At 60.6% G+C, this 15,753-nt stretch overlaps 1 protein-coding gene across 1 annotated transcript; it reads right to left on the reverse strand.

The window, feature by feature from the left end:
* Positions 1-1,393: 1,393 nt before the first annotated feature.
* On the reverse strand, positions 1,394-14,308 carry LOC139163493 (protein-glutamine gamma-glutamyltransferase E-like). The gene is made up of 13 exons (XM_070744290.1): positions 14,255-14,308; positions 12,872-13,027; positions 12,468-12,689; positions 12,091-12,209; positions 11,439-11,567; positions 10,176-10,353; positions 9,405-9,540; positions 7,500-7,603; positions 4,523-4,768; positions 3,663-3,959; positions 3,016-3,173; positions 2,786-2,919; positions 1,394-1,653 (listed from the first exon to the last, which is right to left on the reverse strand). Exons 1-13 carry the CDS (start codon positions 14,259-14,261, stop codon positions 1,503-1,505), a joined length of 2,037 nt encoding a protein of 678 aa, XP_070600391.1. The 5' UTR covers positions 14,262-14,308; the 3' UTR covers positions 1,394-1,502.
* Between the last annotated feature and the right edge of the window lie 1,445 nt (positions 14,309-15,753).

Genomic DNA, 15,753 nt, shown 5'->3' on the forward strand with positions numbered 1-15,753 from the left:
TTACCTTGCTGAGCAGTCACTTGTTCTCTGAGCTGAATAAAAGTACCGATTTGTTTGAATCCTGACTCCGAATCTACTTCACTTTTATTTCGGGAGGGGGAAGAAATGGACGGGGAGAACCACTGCAGGCAGTGACCCTTGAGGAGGGTCCAGGTGTCCTCATGGATTGCAAGTAAAACATAAGCTGTCGGTGTGATGCCCTAGAGAAAATGCCCATGCCACCCTCAGCTGCACCCATAGAAGCATTGAGCTCATCGCACCAGCCTCTGAGCAGAAGGCCGTCTAAAATGAAGGCCCTAATATCACTGTTCTGGGAATAAATCTGTCTGCATGAGGATGAAAGTCCCTTTGAAAGCACTGAGTCGTTTAAAAAAGTGTGGGAAATCAAACGGATGCCGGCGGAGGCAGGCAGAGAACCCGGGCAAGAGGGCTCCTGGCTGTGGTCTCATTGGGAGATTTCGGCCAGCCCCAGGCCTCCTGGACAGCCAGCTCAGCCCAGCTGCCTCGGCTCAAGCGAGTCTCTCTGTTACCCACAGGATTGTTCAGAAGAAGCAAGGGGGCCTCCACCCCAGAGCTAATCCTGCCCAGTGGAGAAGGACTGGCGAGGGGCTGAAGAGGCTTGTTGGAAAGTGACCACAGCATGCTGGAGCTCCAGAGGAAGCTGACAGGACGCTGGCTGGATGCGCACTGGACACTCTCACTGATGACCTACCAAGTGGACCCACAAGCCACCAGCTCCTAATGAGTCGTCATTGACTGGGGGACAGAAGGTGGGTCCCCTGCGGCAGCATCACCACCTGCACCCTGATTGGGGCACGTTGGGGTCCCGGCTTCTACGAAGAGGTAAAGCCCATGCAACTGGCTGACGACGTGGGTGCGAGGCGGGTGAGACTGGCGCGGGGGTGGAGGAGAGAATAAACACTGAGACAGTGACACGCACGGCAAGGAGGGGAGGGGGCAAGAGCCCCACACGGAGACTTGTGAAGGCGCCAGGGGAGCTGAGCTGGAGAGAGGGCAGCCAATGGGGAGGGGGCAGAAGTGGGGATCTGGGCCACTCAGTCCATAGTCAGAAAACGTGCTGTGTCTGAGGAGGGGCTTGAGGAAAGGGCTGGGAGGTGGTCAGGAACAGGCCAAGTAGGGGTGGGCTACTGCCAGTGCCATCCAGTGCAGGCGCTTGATGCTTGTCCCTCTCTGAATGCAGGAGGAAGACCTGCACAGCCAGAGGAGACCTGCACAGCCAACCTTAGAAGAGAGGATGCCGCCTGAGGCTACCCAGCTAAGGGGACCAGGCCTCCTCCTGGCCAAGATGGGAACTTACTAGCAAGGAAAGGAAGGGCAGCCGTGTGGCCCCCAATGAGGTTTTGCCTGCAATGAGGAGTCAAGATATTTCAGATACGGGAAGTAAACGTTTATTCGGTTCCCTGCTATTCAGACAAAACGGTGCCTTGTTGCACCCGAAGGCTCTCCCTCAGCATCGCAGCCTCCTGCTTCCCCCCCATGTGTCAGTTGGGGGCCACCGTGATGGTCTCAAAAGCCTTGACGTCTGGGAATTTGTCACAATCGAAGTGGACAAGCAGCTGTTTCGTCCCGCTCTTGCTGGGACTGACCTCAAAGTGCATCTGTGAACTCTGCTTGGCCTTTAAGGGGGGCAACCTTCAGGGAAGGAGCAAGGGGACTGGTCACTTTTGGTCTGGGCCAAGCGCTGGACGGGAGAAGCACCCAAGGGCTCCGGGACCAGGCAGGGGCTGCGTCCCTCTGCCTGCAAGGGGCCCTCCACCCACAGCTCTCCTTCCTTGGCAGCCGGTCACCCTCCGGTTTGCAAGCCACACCGTGGGAGGAAGGGCGTCAGAAGGCCGAAGCCAACCGGAGGGTGAATGAGGGTCGGGCCAGGGAGCCTGTATCGCAGGAGCAGGGAGGATGTGGGGAGGTCCTCCACCCGAGAGGGGGAGCCACCCGATGCCCAGGTCCAGCTCTTCCCCTGCCTCAACCCTGCAGCCAGAGCGGTGGGCTCTCGGCTGGGAAGGAGCCGTTCCAAGGGAGCCACGAGTCCACCTCCCTGCCCAGCTTGACTGCATCCCTGGCAGAAGGTCCTCCAGCCTCGGTCAAGGCACCTCCAGCAAAGAAGAAGAGCCCCCACCCCACCTCCGGGGTCTGCTCCACACGAGGAGTGGAGGGCTCAGTCTGGAGAGGAAGGAGGCCGGGAAGTGGGGGGGGCAGATAAAAGGGGGCCCATTGCTATAGAAACCAGCACCAGAAACAATGGGAGCCTGAAGCCCAGCCTCACCCCGCAAGCCCCACATGTTACATCCGAGGGGGCAGAAAGACGGGGGCCGGGGCTGAGCCCTGTGGAGCCCCCCATCTGACTCTCCGTTATGAAGAGCCTGCTGAGCGGGCACAACTTCCTTGTGGGCTTGTTGGGCGGATCAAAGGCTTGGCCAATTCCCGTCCACACCACAGCCGCATTCGTGGCCTGGTTAGGAAAGGCAGGAAAGAGTCCCTCTGCCCTCAGCTGCCCCCCTCCGTAAAGTCCACTGCGGGCCCCCATCCCATGCTCTGAGACGTTCCTCCAGACGCGTGGGGGCCCTCTTCCCCGCTTTGCCCTGAGGAGGCCAAAGGCAGGCCCTGTGGGCAGCAAGGGTGTCAAGCGCCTTCTAGAGGCGCCCGGCTCCACAATTGTGGGTCGTGTGTGTGTGTGTGTGTGTAATTGGGAACTCCCCATTGGTAGAGCAGCGCAGTCACCCGGACCCCACTCCCAGCCCCCCCCCTCCCCCATCTGGACACTCACTCCAACCGGATCTTCTCGGCCAGCAGGTCACTGCCCTCCGCCTGCAGCAGGCAACCCTTCAGCTCCTCATCCAGAGGGTTGGTGAAGCTGGCTTCCACTTTGGTGGCCTGCCCCACCTTGGCCTGGCCCAGCACCTGCCACAGGGCAGAGAGAGACCCCGGTGAGCCCTGGCAGGAGCCGCTGCCCGCCCACCACCCCCTGCGGCCCCGGCCCAGCCCTCCCCTGCCTACCTTTATGGTAATGGAGGGGTTGTCCAGCGTGATGTCCCTCTCCACCACGGTGTCCTTGCCCTCTTTCAGCTGGCACAGGGCCGTGGCACGGAGCATGTTGTCCGTGGTCAGGTGCTCCTGGTATTCCGCGTAGGAAATCTTAACAGGGAAGCTCTTCTCTGGAAGGGAAAGTCCAGCCGTGGTCTGTCTATGAGCCGGCAGCCCCTCCCCCACACCATCCCTCCACCCCCACCCCCTCGGGGCCCCTTTGCTGCAGGGTGGACACTGGGCTGCCCACCTTCAGGAAAGGGGCACCACCCGCCAAGGGGCAGCCCAGTGCTTGCCCAGGTTTTCCCTGCCCCCGCTCCCCCCCTGGGACAGTCTTTGGGCCTTTGGAAGCTAGCAAGGCCCCTGCTGACCAGTGGAGAGGCTGCAGCTCTGAAGCTCAGGCGTCCCTCTGGTCGGGGGCACAACCGCACGCCTGCTCACAACTGTGGGTGGTGGGCAAACATTTAGCCGTCCCTCTCACTGGAACCCTCGGTGGACGGGGCAGGCCGAGGCCCAGAGGAAGCGAGAAGGAGTGCTGTGCTGGGGTGCGGCCTGCCTTCTGGCCCTGAGCGGGATGCCAACCGAGCCGTGGGGGTGGGGGTCAGGCCCACCGCTCTCACCTTCCTGGGGGCCCAGGTCCACCTCGAGGGTGTTCTTCCAGACTTCACGGATGGGCTTCCCGGTGTAGATGATGGACCAGGCGGTCATGTTGGCGGTCACCTTCCGTTCTTCTGCAGCCAGGTTGGCCAGCTGCAGGACCAGGCTGACGTCCTTGCCGACCTCCGGGAGGCTCTCCAGCTTGAACTTCCCCGAGATGGGCTTCTCGGCTTCGGGCAGCTTGGCAGAGGTGGCCGAGAGGATGTCTAGGTTCAGCTTCTTTCGGGCGTTGTGGTAGGCTTCCCTCTCCTTGGCTGAGCCTGTGTTGGGGGGAACACAGCACAGGAGGGGGGTCTGTGTGTCTGACTCTCTCTCTCTGTGAGAGTGTGTGTTTGTGTGTGTTCGTGCCAGGAGACGCCTCGGTTTCTGGGGGGAGCCACCCAGTCCCCCCCCCGGGCAATGGGAGGAAAGGGGGCTGAGGGTCTCTGGTTCCCCGGTGGGATACGCCTGCTTGGTAGCTCCGGCCAGTTTCTCGGGAGCAAGAAGCAGAGGCAGCAGGAGGGTTTCGCTCTACGGCTGCTTCTGCCGCCACCGGCACAGTTTCGGCTTGGCCTTCGGCCCTTCGTCAGCTTCAGTGGCAAAATCCACAATGCGAAGATTTGGTGACTCACCAAGAACATTAATCAGCCTTTTAATTACTCACTCTTTATTAATTACTCTGTGCAACCCTGACCTGGAGGGTTACTCACTGGCGAGTGAGGAGAGCAGCAGATAAAACAATCGGACGGCAGTAGGCACGAGGCCTCCGCCCGGCATTGACCCTTTAAGTCTTTGGCCGCCCAGACTCAGCCCCCAAGGCGCCTGCTCCACCAGCCGGCCTCACCTTCTTTGTACTTGTAGTCGCCCGTGACGTCCTGGCGGCTGTAGCTGCCCACCGCCTTGGTGCTGGTGTTCTGGCCGATGGACTGGGTCTCAGAGTAGATCAGCTTCTTTTCTCCGGTGTTGATGTCATAGAGCCAGGTGACCCGGTCAGCGTTGACCTCTCCAAAGACAAAGGGGCAGTCATAGACCAGGTCGACGTCTCCCTCCTTGATGGCTGTCAGGGAAGCTGGGCCGCACTGGAAGATGCCTGGGGGAGGAGGTGGCTAGGGTTAGCGGGAGGGTGGGAGGGGGACCCCCACCTAGGAGCCTGGGGGCAGAGTGCCTGGGGGGAGCCCTGGTGGCCCTCAGGAGCTGGGCAGCAGGGAACCCCAGTGGGTGGCACTGCCGGCCACTCGCTCGGCTGGCTTGGTCAGAGAGCAGCTGACTCCTCACAGGAATGTCGAGATGACCTCTGGGAACGGATGGGACTCCCTGCGGCCACTTGGCTCTTGACCTTCCCTACGAGCACCCTGCCCAGTTCCGGCTCTACAGGGAGCCTTGGTCCACTGGCTGAGCTTTGATTTGGCTCGGCTGCCACCATATGGTTTGGGCTGCTTTGAACTCAAGGATTTTAAAAGTTGTTGGCTGTTTGCAGCGTCGCCAGGGGGAGAAAAGCAACTATCTAAACAGCTAAACTATAGAACAATAACACAACTGTCTGTTCTGCATGTGGCCGGGCTGGTACCTTCTGCCCATCAGGAGGCAGCATCACCCCCAAAGGGAGCCCTCTGCCACTTTGCAGCGTCAGGGGTCCCCGCACCCTGACAGTGAAGGAGAACTTAGTGCCACGGCAGGTCGGCTGGTTATTTGGGGAGGCCAGAAACCCCATGGGGGGGAGTCCCATGGACTGACTCATTACCAATTCCCCCTTGGCCGGACATGTTACCCCTGGCCCTCTTTCTAAGGCATCTCAAAGTCTTTTTTGGAGGGGAGTGGGTGCCGCTCCGTCCCCTTGCTGCTCCCTTGACTGAGGGGCTGGACTAGAAGACTAGAACGCCAGAAGAGACATCTAGAGAAGCGATGGAGGAAGAGTAGGTCTGAATCCGATCAAACACTTGTAAGAGCTCATATTAAGACTTACAAAGTGGCGCTCAAGGCGGCAAGATGCGCGTATCATGCCGCCTTGATTGCATCAGCAGAATCCCGCCTGGCCGCTCTGTTTAGGGTGACCCGCTCCCTTCTTAACCAGGGGGGAGTTGGGGAGCCCTTGCAGGTAGTGCTGAGGATTTTAACACGTTTTTCGCTGATAAAATCGCTCGGATCCAGGCGGACCTCGACTCCAATTGGATAACAGAGTCAACTGATAACAAATCAGTCGAGGTGACTGGGGCTCGTCCACCTGTCTCGGAAGAGTTTGATCTGGTGACACCTGATGAAGTGGACAAGGCCATTGAGCTGTGAGTTCTGCCACCTGCTTACTGGATCCGTGTCCCTCCTGGCTGGTTTCGGCCAGCTGGGAGGTGACACGGAGCTGGATCCAGGAGATTGTCAATGCTTCCTTGGTGAGGGGGTCCTTTCCGTCTCCCTACAAGGAGGCACTTGTGCGCCACCCCTTCAACAAGCCTTTCCTGGACCCAGCCATTCTTAACAACTATCGTCCAGTCTCCAACCTCCCCTTTATGGGGAAGGTGGTTGAGAAGGTGGTGTCGTTCCAACTCCAGCGGTCCTTGGAAGAAGCCGATTATCTAGGCCCTCAACAGTCGGGATTCAGGCCCAGCTACAGCACGGAAACTACTGGGGTGAGGTATCATCAGTATGCTGATGATACCCAGCTGTACATCTCCACCCCGTGTCCAGTCAGTGAAGCAGTGGAAGTGATGTGCCGGTGCCTGGAGGCTTTTAGGGTCTGGATGGGTGTCAACAGACTCAAACTCAACTGGGATAAGACGGAGTGGCTGTGGGTTTTGCCTCCATCTGTCCATCCATAACCCTGGGGGGGAATTATTGACCCCCTCAGAGAGGGTCTGCAACTTATTTATTTATTTTATTTATTTATTTATTAGATTTGTATGCCGCCCCTCTCCGCAGACTCGGAGCGTCCTCCTTGGGCATCCTCCTCGATCCACAGCTCACATTAGAGAACCATCTTTCAGCTGTGGCGAGGGGGGCGTTTGCCCAGGTTCGCCTGGTACACCAGTTGCAGCCCTATCTGGACCGGGACTCACTGCTCACAGTCACTCATGCCCTCATCACCTCGAGGTTTGACTACTGTAATGCTCTCTACATGGAGCTACCTTTGAAGAGTGTTTGGAAACTTCAGATCATGCAGAATGCAGCTGCGAGAGCAATCATGGGCTTCCCCAGGTATGCCCATGTCACTCCGCAGTCTGCATTGGTTGCCAATCAGTTTCCGGTCACAATTCAAAGTGTTGGTTGTGACCTATAAAGCCCTTCATGGCATTGGACCAGAATATCTCCGGGACCGTCTTCTGCCACACGAATCCCAGCAACTGGTTAGGTCCCACAGAGTTGGCCTTCTCCGGGTCCCGTTGACTAAACAATGTCGTTTGGCGGGACCCAGAGGAAGAGCCTTCTCTGTGGTGGCCCCGACCCTCTGGAACCAGCTCCCCCCAGAGGTTAGAACTGCTCCCACCCTCCTTGCCTTTCATAAACTTCTTAAGACCCACCTCTGCCGTTAGGCATGGGGGAACTGAGAGATCTCCCCCGGACCTATACAGTTTATACATGGTATGTTTGTTTGAATAATGGGTTTTTTAGTGTTTTTTAAATTATTAGATTTGTTTTTACATTGTCTTTATTATTGCTATGAGCCGCCCTGAGTCTACAGAGAGGGGCGGCATACAAATCTAAGAAAAATAATAATAATAATAATAATAATAATAATAATAATAATAATAATAATAACCTCCAGGTGCCCTTCCTGCCCTCGGATCCCTTGCTGGTGACCCCAGCCGAAGCCCCCCCCCCCAGCCTCGCACCTGAGCTCCTCTCCTGTGGGGTGGCATCCACGATTTGCCAGCCGTTGTAGGTGGACCCCAGGTCAGAGCGGGCAAACCAGGCTTCGTTCCAGACGTGGAAGTTCCTGCCAGTGAGCGAGCGGGAGGGGTCAGAGAGCAGAGCGCAGGAGGGGGGCCACCCTCCCCCTCGCCCTTCTGCCCCATTTCTCCTCCTGCCTGCATCCCCCAGTAGAGACTCCCAGCCCCCAACTGGAGCTTCCTGGGGGGGAGGGGCAGAAAACAGGACCAAAGGGAGTTTGTAGGGGGGAAGGAGGGAGGAAAAGGGTGTGTGGAGGGTCCAGGTTGCTTCCACACAGAGTGAAGACCCCTGGGCAAAGGATGACCTTAGAGGAGGGGAGGGGGGTTCTCTCTCTCTTCTCTCTCTCTGTCTCTCTCTTTCTCTCTCTCATCTCTCTGTCTGTCTCTCTCTCTGTGTCTCTCTCTCTCTCTCTCTCTCTCTCTCTCTTCTCTCTCTTTCTCTGTCTCTCTCTCTCCTCACCTCTCCTTTTACTGCCACCTAGTGGCCACTCTTTCTGCAGTGTGTGTCTGGCCTCTTTGCCACCAGTGAGAGAAAGCCCGGCCTTCAGGCAACAGCAGAGCCCGCTGCCCTGTCCCGGTTCTTCCTCTTCCTGCCAGCAGAGGCACCCTTGCTCTCCCCTGGGAAAGGGCTTGACTCCCATTTCTAGGGCATTTCAAAGTCTTTGTTGGGGGTGAGTGGGTGCTGCTCCCTAACCTTGGCCTCGGTTAACCTGCCGCTACCTCCCCTTGCTGCTACCTTGAGCAAGGGCTGGGTTGGATGGGAAGACCCCTGGGCAAAGGGTGACCCTAGAGGAGGGAAGGGGAGGTCTCTCACCCTCTCCCCCCGTCTCTCTCCTCTCTCTCTCTCTTTCTGTCTCTCTCTGTCTCCCTCTTCTCTCTCTCTCTCTTCTCTCTATCTGTCTCTTTCTGTCTCTCTATCTTCTCTGTTTTTTTCTGTCTCTCTCTCTTCTGTCTCTTATCTCTCTCTCTGTCTCTCTCTTCTCTCTGTCTTTCTGTCTCTCTCTGTCTCTCTCCTCTCTATCTGTCTCTTTCTGTCTCTCTCTCTTCTCTCTCTGTCTCTCTTTCTCTCTGTCTCTTTCTGTCTCTCTCTCTTCTCTCTCTCTCTATCTCTGTTTTTTTCTGTCCCTCTCCCCCATCTCTCTTCTCTCTCTCTCTCTCTTTCTGTCTCTCTCTTCTCTCTGTCTCGCTTTTTTCTCTCTGTGTCTCTTTCTGTCTCTCTCTCTCTTCTCTCTCTGTCTGTCTCTTTCTGTCTCTCTCTCTTCTCTGTCTCTCTCTCTCTCTCTTTCTCTCTGTCTATCTGTCTTTCTGTCTCTTCTCTCTGTCTCTCTGTCTGTCTCTCTCTTCTCTCTTCTCTCTTCTCTCTTCTCTCTCTCTGTCTCTTTCTGTCTCTCTCTCTTCTCTCTCTGTCTCTCTCTTTCTCTCTGTCTCTCTCTGTCTCTTTCTGTCTCTCTCTCTCTCTTCTCTCTCTCTGTCTCTTTCTGTCTCTTCTCTCTCTTTCTGTCTCTCTCTCTCCTCACCTCTCCTTTTACTGCCACCTAGTGGCCACTCTTTCTGCAGTGGGTGTCTGGCCTCTTTGCCACCCCTGAGAGAAAGCCCGGCCTTCAGGCAACAGCAGAGCCCACTGCCCTGTCCCGGTTCTTCCTCTTCCTGCCAGCAGAGGCACCCTTGCTCTCTCCTGGGAAAGGGCTTGACTCCCTGCGCCCGTCCCATCCCTGGGAAGCAGGCTGCCAACACAGCTGAGGGGAGGGAGGGGGGCAGCCAAGAGGGACTCTCCCCCGCCAGCTGTGCCCACCCAGAGGTGGGGAGGGGTTTCGGGGGGAAGGGGTGTGTGGTGGTGGGAGAGATTACCAGACGCTGTCGGAGGCGATGTTCAGGGGGTTCCCCTGTGCATCGTAATAGACGTCCACCGTCAAGCTCATGTCCGTGTCGTGGGCAGAGTTGAAGTTGGAGATGGGCCGGCTGGGGATCCCCAGGCACCGGAGGACTGCAGGCGGAAGGGGACAGGATGGAGGCCGGGCTCTGCAGAGGGGGCCAAGCTGGGCAGCGCAAGAGCCCCCCTGCCGTGGAGCAGAGGCTGGACATCGGAGGGGCTCCTGGCTTTGGCCTCTCAACTTCTGCCCACAGATAGACTGGCAGGAGCTGGAGGGTTTGCCTCCGTGGGGGGAGCGGGGTGATGGCCCACTGCTCCCATTATCCCCCCTTGCCACCCCCTCTATCTGGGCCCCAGGAGAGAAGAGGGGGCCCTGGAGGCTGGACGGAGGCCTCCTTCCCCAGGCCCTCTGCAGCTGCTCTTCACGCCCCTCCGCCCTCAGGCCAGGCCAGGCAAGGGGGGGCCCACGCGGCTCCTGTCTTGCCCCTTCCCCCCACAAGACGGGTCAGAGTGGGACTTCCACTGCAAGGCCCACCAGCCACGCCTCCCGGAGGGGCCCTCCAGAGGGGTGGAGCCAGCAGCTCTTTCTCCTCCCCCCCATGTGAGCTGGACATCCAGTGGGAAAAGGCTCCACTCACTCACCCCCCCACCACCGCTGAGGCAGGCCGGGAGGGGGGTCCCCCTCTGGGTCTTGAGGGCAGCACACGCAGCATCTCCCCGAGTCTCCCCACTTCTCCCCACAGGCCTACCTGTGTTCAGCACCCCCGCAAAGACCCAGCACTGGCCGTAGCGGACAGGCCGGAAGCCGGACTTCTTCCACTTGCGCAGGATGTCCACGCTGCCTGTCCAGCTGCTGGGGCTCTCCCCCCCGGCGTAATTCCCACTCCAGTTGCCTTGCAGGACACCATTGTCATCGTTGCTGTTGACCTGGTGTGTGGGGAGGGGGGACCAAGAGGAGAAGCTGATGTGGGGAAGCCCCTCCCCCACCCAACGGCTGCCTGGGGGTCTGTGTCCTGCCTCCTGGCACAGCTCCAGGCTGCCCTTCATGGCAGGGGGGTCCGGAGGGCTGTCTCTGCCCGGCCACGTCCGGTCGCCCTGCGCCGGATTCTCTCTGTCGAGGGCCACCACCTGGCAGGCTCCGGGGATTCACTTCATTTGTGAATTAACATGTAGAGGCTGCCCCCTTGCCTAATCCTGCTGGCCTTCCTTTGAGGGCTGGTCACCAGTGGTTCTGGGGGTCAGGAAGGGGCTGTCCATGTGCTTTGTGTCTTGGGGGGGCGGGGGGGATGTCTTTAGTCCTTTGTTTCTGATGGGCAGCCGCACCAATCGAATAGAGGGGGAAACAGACAGGTGGAAGAGCCCATGGGGGACTCCCGCAGTGGAAACCTGACAGGTGGTCTGCCAGAATGACTTGAAACCTGAAAGCCCACCTGGCTGGCATTGAAGGCTGGAGATGGAGGGGGGCTCAAAGGAGCCTCTCCCCCCACCCAAGTGTGAGAGACGCTGGAAGGCTGACTTCCTCCTCTCTGGGGGAGGGGGGTGATGTCCTGGGGGGCAGAGTCAGAATCCAGCCGTCTGGTCCCATTGTGGCCATCCAAACACACTCCAAGGAAGCCCAGAGCAAGCAGGGCCTCAATAGGTGGCTCCAAACCGCTGGCTAAGCGGAGGTGGGGCTGGGGGTGCAGAGGGCCTGTTTTCAGGGCCAAGCAAGGTCCCCTGGATCTGAAAATGGGATCTGAGCTGAAAGGGACCTTGGCCCCCATCTGGGCCTGGGGATGCCAGCTGAAGGCCCTGCGAGTCGAACGTTCCCTTCGCTTTGGGGGCAAACGAGACCTTACGTTTCACGCCACTCTGCCTAAATCCCAGCTGGAGAACCTGGGTGGCAGGGGGCTCTGCAAAGCCCCGTTTCTGCCCTCTGGCCTGGAGCTGCGGGGGGAGGGCAGAGCTGGGGGGGAGGGCAGAGCTGGGGAGGGCTTCCTAAGGCTCTCGGCCAGACGCAAGTGGGTTCATACCATGGCGCTGAGCACCCGTGAAACGTATTTGGGGTCATTGCGTCGACGCAGGTCAGCCGTTGGATCCTTGCGGTGGCTTAAGCTCCGGTCCAGAATGAAGAAGCTAATGTCCAGGATCTCTTCTTGGAACTGTTGGCAGAGGACGGGTCAGTCTCAGCAGTTGAGCCGCATAGAAATCAAAGGGAGGGAGGGATGGAGGGAGGGAGGGAAAGATGGATGGAGGGATGGAGGGATGGATGGAGGGAGGGATGGAGGGATGGAGGGAGGGATGGAGGGATGGAGGGATGGAGGAAGGGAGGGAGGGAGGGAGGGTGGGATGGAGGGAGGGATGGAGGGATGGAGAGATGGAGGGATGGATGAATAAATAAATGAGGCGGGCAATTCCCCTCCCCACCCCCACAATTAGTGGCCATTTGGGCGTCACTGGCTGATTCCTGAGGTGAGGAAGGTCTCCTGGAAGGGGTCCCGGTCCCCTGAGGGTCTGGCTTTGATGGGTAGCATCCTCATTTCAGGTCAGCCTTCTTTTGGGGGGCATCTTTTCAGAAATTCCTCTCTTCCCCCCACCAGAAGGGTTGGCCAACCAAGCCAGGGGAAAGGATCCAGTGGCTCCAGTCAGGGAGGGATCCCAGGAAGGGGCATCCGTTCTCCTTACCTGCCCAAAGTTCCACCCGAACTGAGAGATGCGGTTGGCGCTCCCGGCAAAGAGAAGGCCAAACTCCGAGAGGACGTATTCCTGGCGATGGGCGTTGTCTGGCATGAACACCTCATCCTCTGGAAACCAAGCGCCAAGCAGGCATAAGTGGCTGGGGGGGGCTTTATCCCTCAGGGAGCAGGTGGACTCTTCAGATGGACAGACCCCCCCTCGTCAAACCAGCCCTGCCCCGAAGCACCGAGAGCTGCCCCCTTGATTGAGAAGCAAGACTTCGGCACTCGGGGGGAGGGGGCTGTTGGAGGGGCAGCCCCCTCATCTTTTAAAGTGGGAGGATTCCCCACCCCTCCTGAGCGCTGCCCTCCCCCCCGTCTGGGTACCTGACAGCCAAGGGTTGAAGAGCAACACGAAAGTGCCCAGGACGGAGACGCCGGAGACGCTCTTGAGGCCCAGCCGGTAGCGCCCGATGGCCGCGTTCGCGGGGCTGGTAATGGAGAAGGCAGGCGAGCCAGGGCTCTGCACGGCGCTCCAGGAGCCTCGGGTGGGCGCTCCGGAGACCCCAAAGTCCACACGGGTCTTGGCCTGCAGGGCAGCCGTCGAGCCTGGAGGGGGGGTGGGAAGTGGCGGCCGCTCAGAAGGGGTGGAGGGGTTGGAGGGGGGCGTTCAAGGGCCCCCGCTGTGCCCGAGAGGGGCCGGGCTGGCTGGGCAGGCGCTCTGCGGGGCACCTGCTGGGCTGGGGGGGGGGGCCACCCAGGGCGGAGAGCCGGGAGACGGGGAGACCTGCCTAGGTCCACGGAGAAGGTGAGGCCGGTTGTGGCTGTGGGGAGCGTCAGCGTGATGTGGAAGCTCTGACCCCGCCGCACCACCAGGTCGCTGCCGGAGAAGGAGTTGGTGCGGTGCTCGCGGGAGTTCTCGCTCCGCCGCCAGTCGATGTTGCTCGCTGTTGCCGGGAAGGAGAGAAATGGCTGGGACTGCGGCTGCTCCGCCAGGAATCCAGAGCGGCGCCCCCACCCCCGAGCCCCCCACCCCTCCCGGTGGGCATCTATGCGTGTGTGTTTCACTGGGGGCTTCCCCCCCACCCCTCCCGAAGTATCGGAGCCTTGGTTGCTTATGTGGAACCGCCCAGGATCCCGGCTGCCCTCCCCCCAACACACCCACACCGGACTTTGCTCTGGGCACTGCTGGCCGTCTCATCTGGGCCACTTTGAGAGTTTTGCTGGGGCTCCGGATGGTTGTGCAGAAGGAAGGGGGGCAGCAGCCAAAGCCCCCACCTAGAGGCAGGGCTCAGCACTGCAGGAGCCTGGAAGGGCCACGGGGGAGAGGGGAGCAGGAGGCCCAGGGACAAACCCCAGCAACCTGTCTGCCCCTCTGCTCGGCCTGATCACTGGCTGCTCCTGATGCTGCCCCTCCCTCGCTCCAGCACCATCCATCTCGTTAAGGGACCCAGGACCCCCCAGGACCCCTCAAGGCTCCTCTGGACCCACCCACAGAAAGCTGGAAATAAATCTGAGTGGGGACCCCAATGTCCCCCCTCCCCCGAAGCCCTGCTGAGACAGGGGCCTCTTCCTCCCCCCCCTGCCCCCGCAGGCTCCCCTTGCCTTGGACGGGGCCAGGAAGGCGCCCCACGGGAGGGCGACACAGCCTGGAGAGCTGGTCCCAGCCCGTCCGGCAAGCAGGGGCACGTTGAGGGTGCTGCGGTGTGCCCGGCTGCCACTGCCTCCCTCCCAGCCGTGGGCCCCCTTCCCCCCCCCCAGTTTGCTCAGCATGCACACACACACACACACATGCACACCTCCGAGCAGGAAGTGGGGGCTTGGGGCCCCTCCAGGGCCGAGCTTCTCTGGCCGGCAGCCCTTACAAAGCGGAGACCGGGGTGCTGACACCAGGCCCCCTGCCCTGCTCTGCCTCCCAGGCCCCTTTTCTGCTTTGCCCACAGGGTGGGCTGCCCCCCCCAAACCTGCCCCCCCCAAACCTGCCCCCCAAACCTGCCCCCCCAAACCTGTCCCCCCAAAACCTGTCCCCCTTGCTTCTGTGCCCGCAGGGCTGGGTGCTGGCGGGGGGCTGGGGTCTGCCGGGTGAGGGGCCCTCCAGTCCTCGGAGCTCCCCGGGAAGGAGTCCTCTGGGGGCGTCCCCCACCCCACCCCGGCTGAGCCTGTCTGCCACTCACCAGCCATGGTCTCTCTCGAGTGTGCTGGGATCCGATGAAGCCGGAGAGGTTTAGGAGCCACCTTAAATAGGGCGAACCGGCAGCTCCTCCCCCTCCCCCCTCCCTCCCCCCTCCCTCCTGCCCGGGGGTGGGGGGCGAGGCTCCGGGTCACCTCCGTGGTGCTGCTGTTGCAACGCTGCTGCTGTCGGCTGCCCTGATGCAAGAGGAGGGCAGGGGAGACACGGGGCGGGCGGGCGGGCGGCTCTCCTGGCCGATGAGTGAGAGGCCTGAGAAAGGGTTCAAGGAGGGAGTCACTTGCCAAGGAGGAACGGGGAGGGTGACTCAGCCGGTGGTTGCACCGACTGCCCTGGCACAGGAGCCCTGGCACCGGAGGCTCTGGGGCAGCTGAAGGCAGAGGGGGCCACGGGGGCTCCCGGGGAGCAAGTGGGCCAGCCTGGTCCAGGGGCATCCCGGACCCCCCACCGCAGCTGAGCGGGTGCACGAGGGGCCCCTTCTGCCCAGTTCCTGGCCCCAGGGGCAGCAGGACGGAGGGCCAGTCGGTTCCCAGGCCAGCGCTTTGACCGCGACACCCCACGGATGCTCCTTTGGCAGGGCAGAGGCAGGAGACGGGGGTATGGGAGAGGGAGGGGAGATTCTACCCCTGCCAGGGGCCCTTCTAGGTGGGAATCTAGGGTGGGGGAGGCGGAATCCCCTGAGAGGGGCCCCCCATTTCCCTTCCCCAGAAGCTCTTTTCCAAGAGGGGCCCCCTGGGTGACCCAAACCCTTCACACCCCCACCCCCTCGTCCTCCCCTCTCGCAGGAGCCTCTGCTCAGGCATAGCGGGATGAAATTGCGTATTTCCAAGAGTGGGAGACATCATTCCCCCCCCCCTGCACACTCACACACACACACACACGTGTGGCCTGATCTGTCCTGCCCTCCTCTGCTGGTCTAAAATCTCCCAGAAGCACGTTCGGTCACCCTGCCATTGGCCGTCAACGGGGACCAAGGCAGCCTTCAGCCCCTGAATCATGGGGCGCCCCCCCAACTGCAACCCCGAGCCAAGAGACCCCGGCTGAGCCTCCAGGCTGAGTGGGTGCTTGGGGAGGGGGCTTCTCCCCCTGCCCCTCCCTCTGGCTCTCCTTCCCTGCAGGACGTGACTCTCTCGGCCTCTCACTCGCTCGCTCGCTCCCTCGCAGGGCCTGGACAGAGCCTGCAGCCACAAAGCCTCCAGGTGGCCAAAATGTGTGAGGAATCCACGCAGGCAGTTGCCACACCAGGCAGGGAACGTCGGGGCAGAGTCCGGCGGTGGGCTCCTTTGGGCCGGAGTTTCCTGGCAGAAGCACTCGGAGGGCAGCTCCCCTGGACAGGTGCCCGAGTGGCTCCTCTCCCAATGGGGGGGGGGGCACACACACACCCCGTCCACTTGAAATACCCCCTTGGCTCCCCCTCCCCTCTCTCTGTGTGTTTTATTCACAGGCACAGAGGCCACCCATGGGGTGGGGGGGAGATCCACTGGC

Source organism: Erythrolamprus reginae, chromosome 3, assembly GCF_031021105.1.
Source record: "Erythrolamprus reginae isolate rEryReg1 chromosome 3, rEryReg1.hap1, whole genome shotgun sequence".
Lineage (NCBI taxonomy): Eukaryota > Metazoa > Chordata > Lepidosauria > Squamata > Dipsadidae > Erythrolamprus > Erythrolamprus reginae.

What these genes read in the sequence shown, in the direction of transcription:
- LOC139163493 (XM_070744290.1), bottom strand. An exon ending in TCGGGTGGAACTTTGGGCAG is followed by an intron (nt 11,568 to 12,090) that starts GTAAGGAGAACG and finishes CTCTGCCAACAG; the next exon opens with TTCCAAGAAGAGATCCTGGA. An exon ending in CCCACAGGAGAGGAGCTCAG is followed by an intron (nt 4,769 to 7,499) that starts GTGCGAGGCTGG and finishes CTCCTCCCCCAG; the next exon opens with GCATCTTCCAGTGCGGCCCA.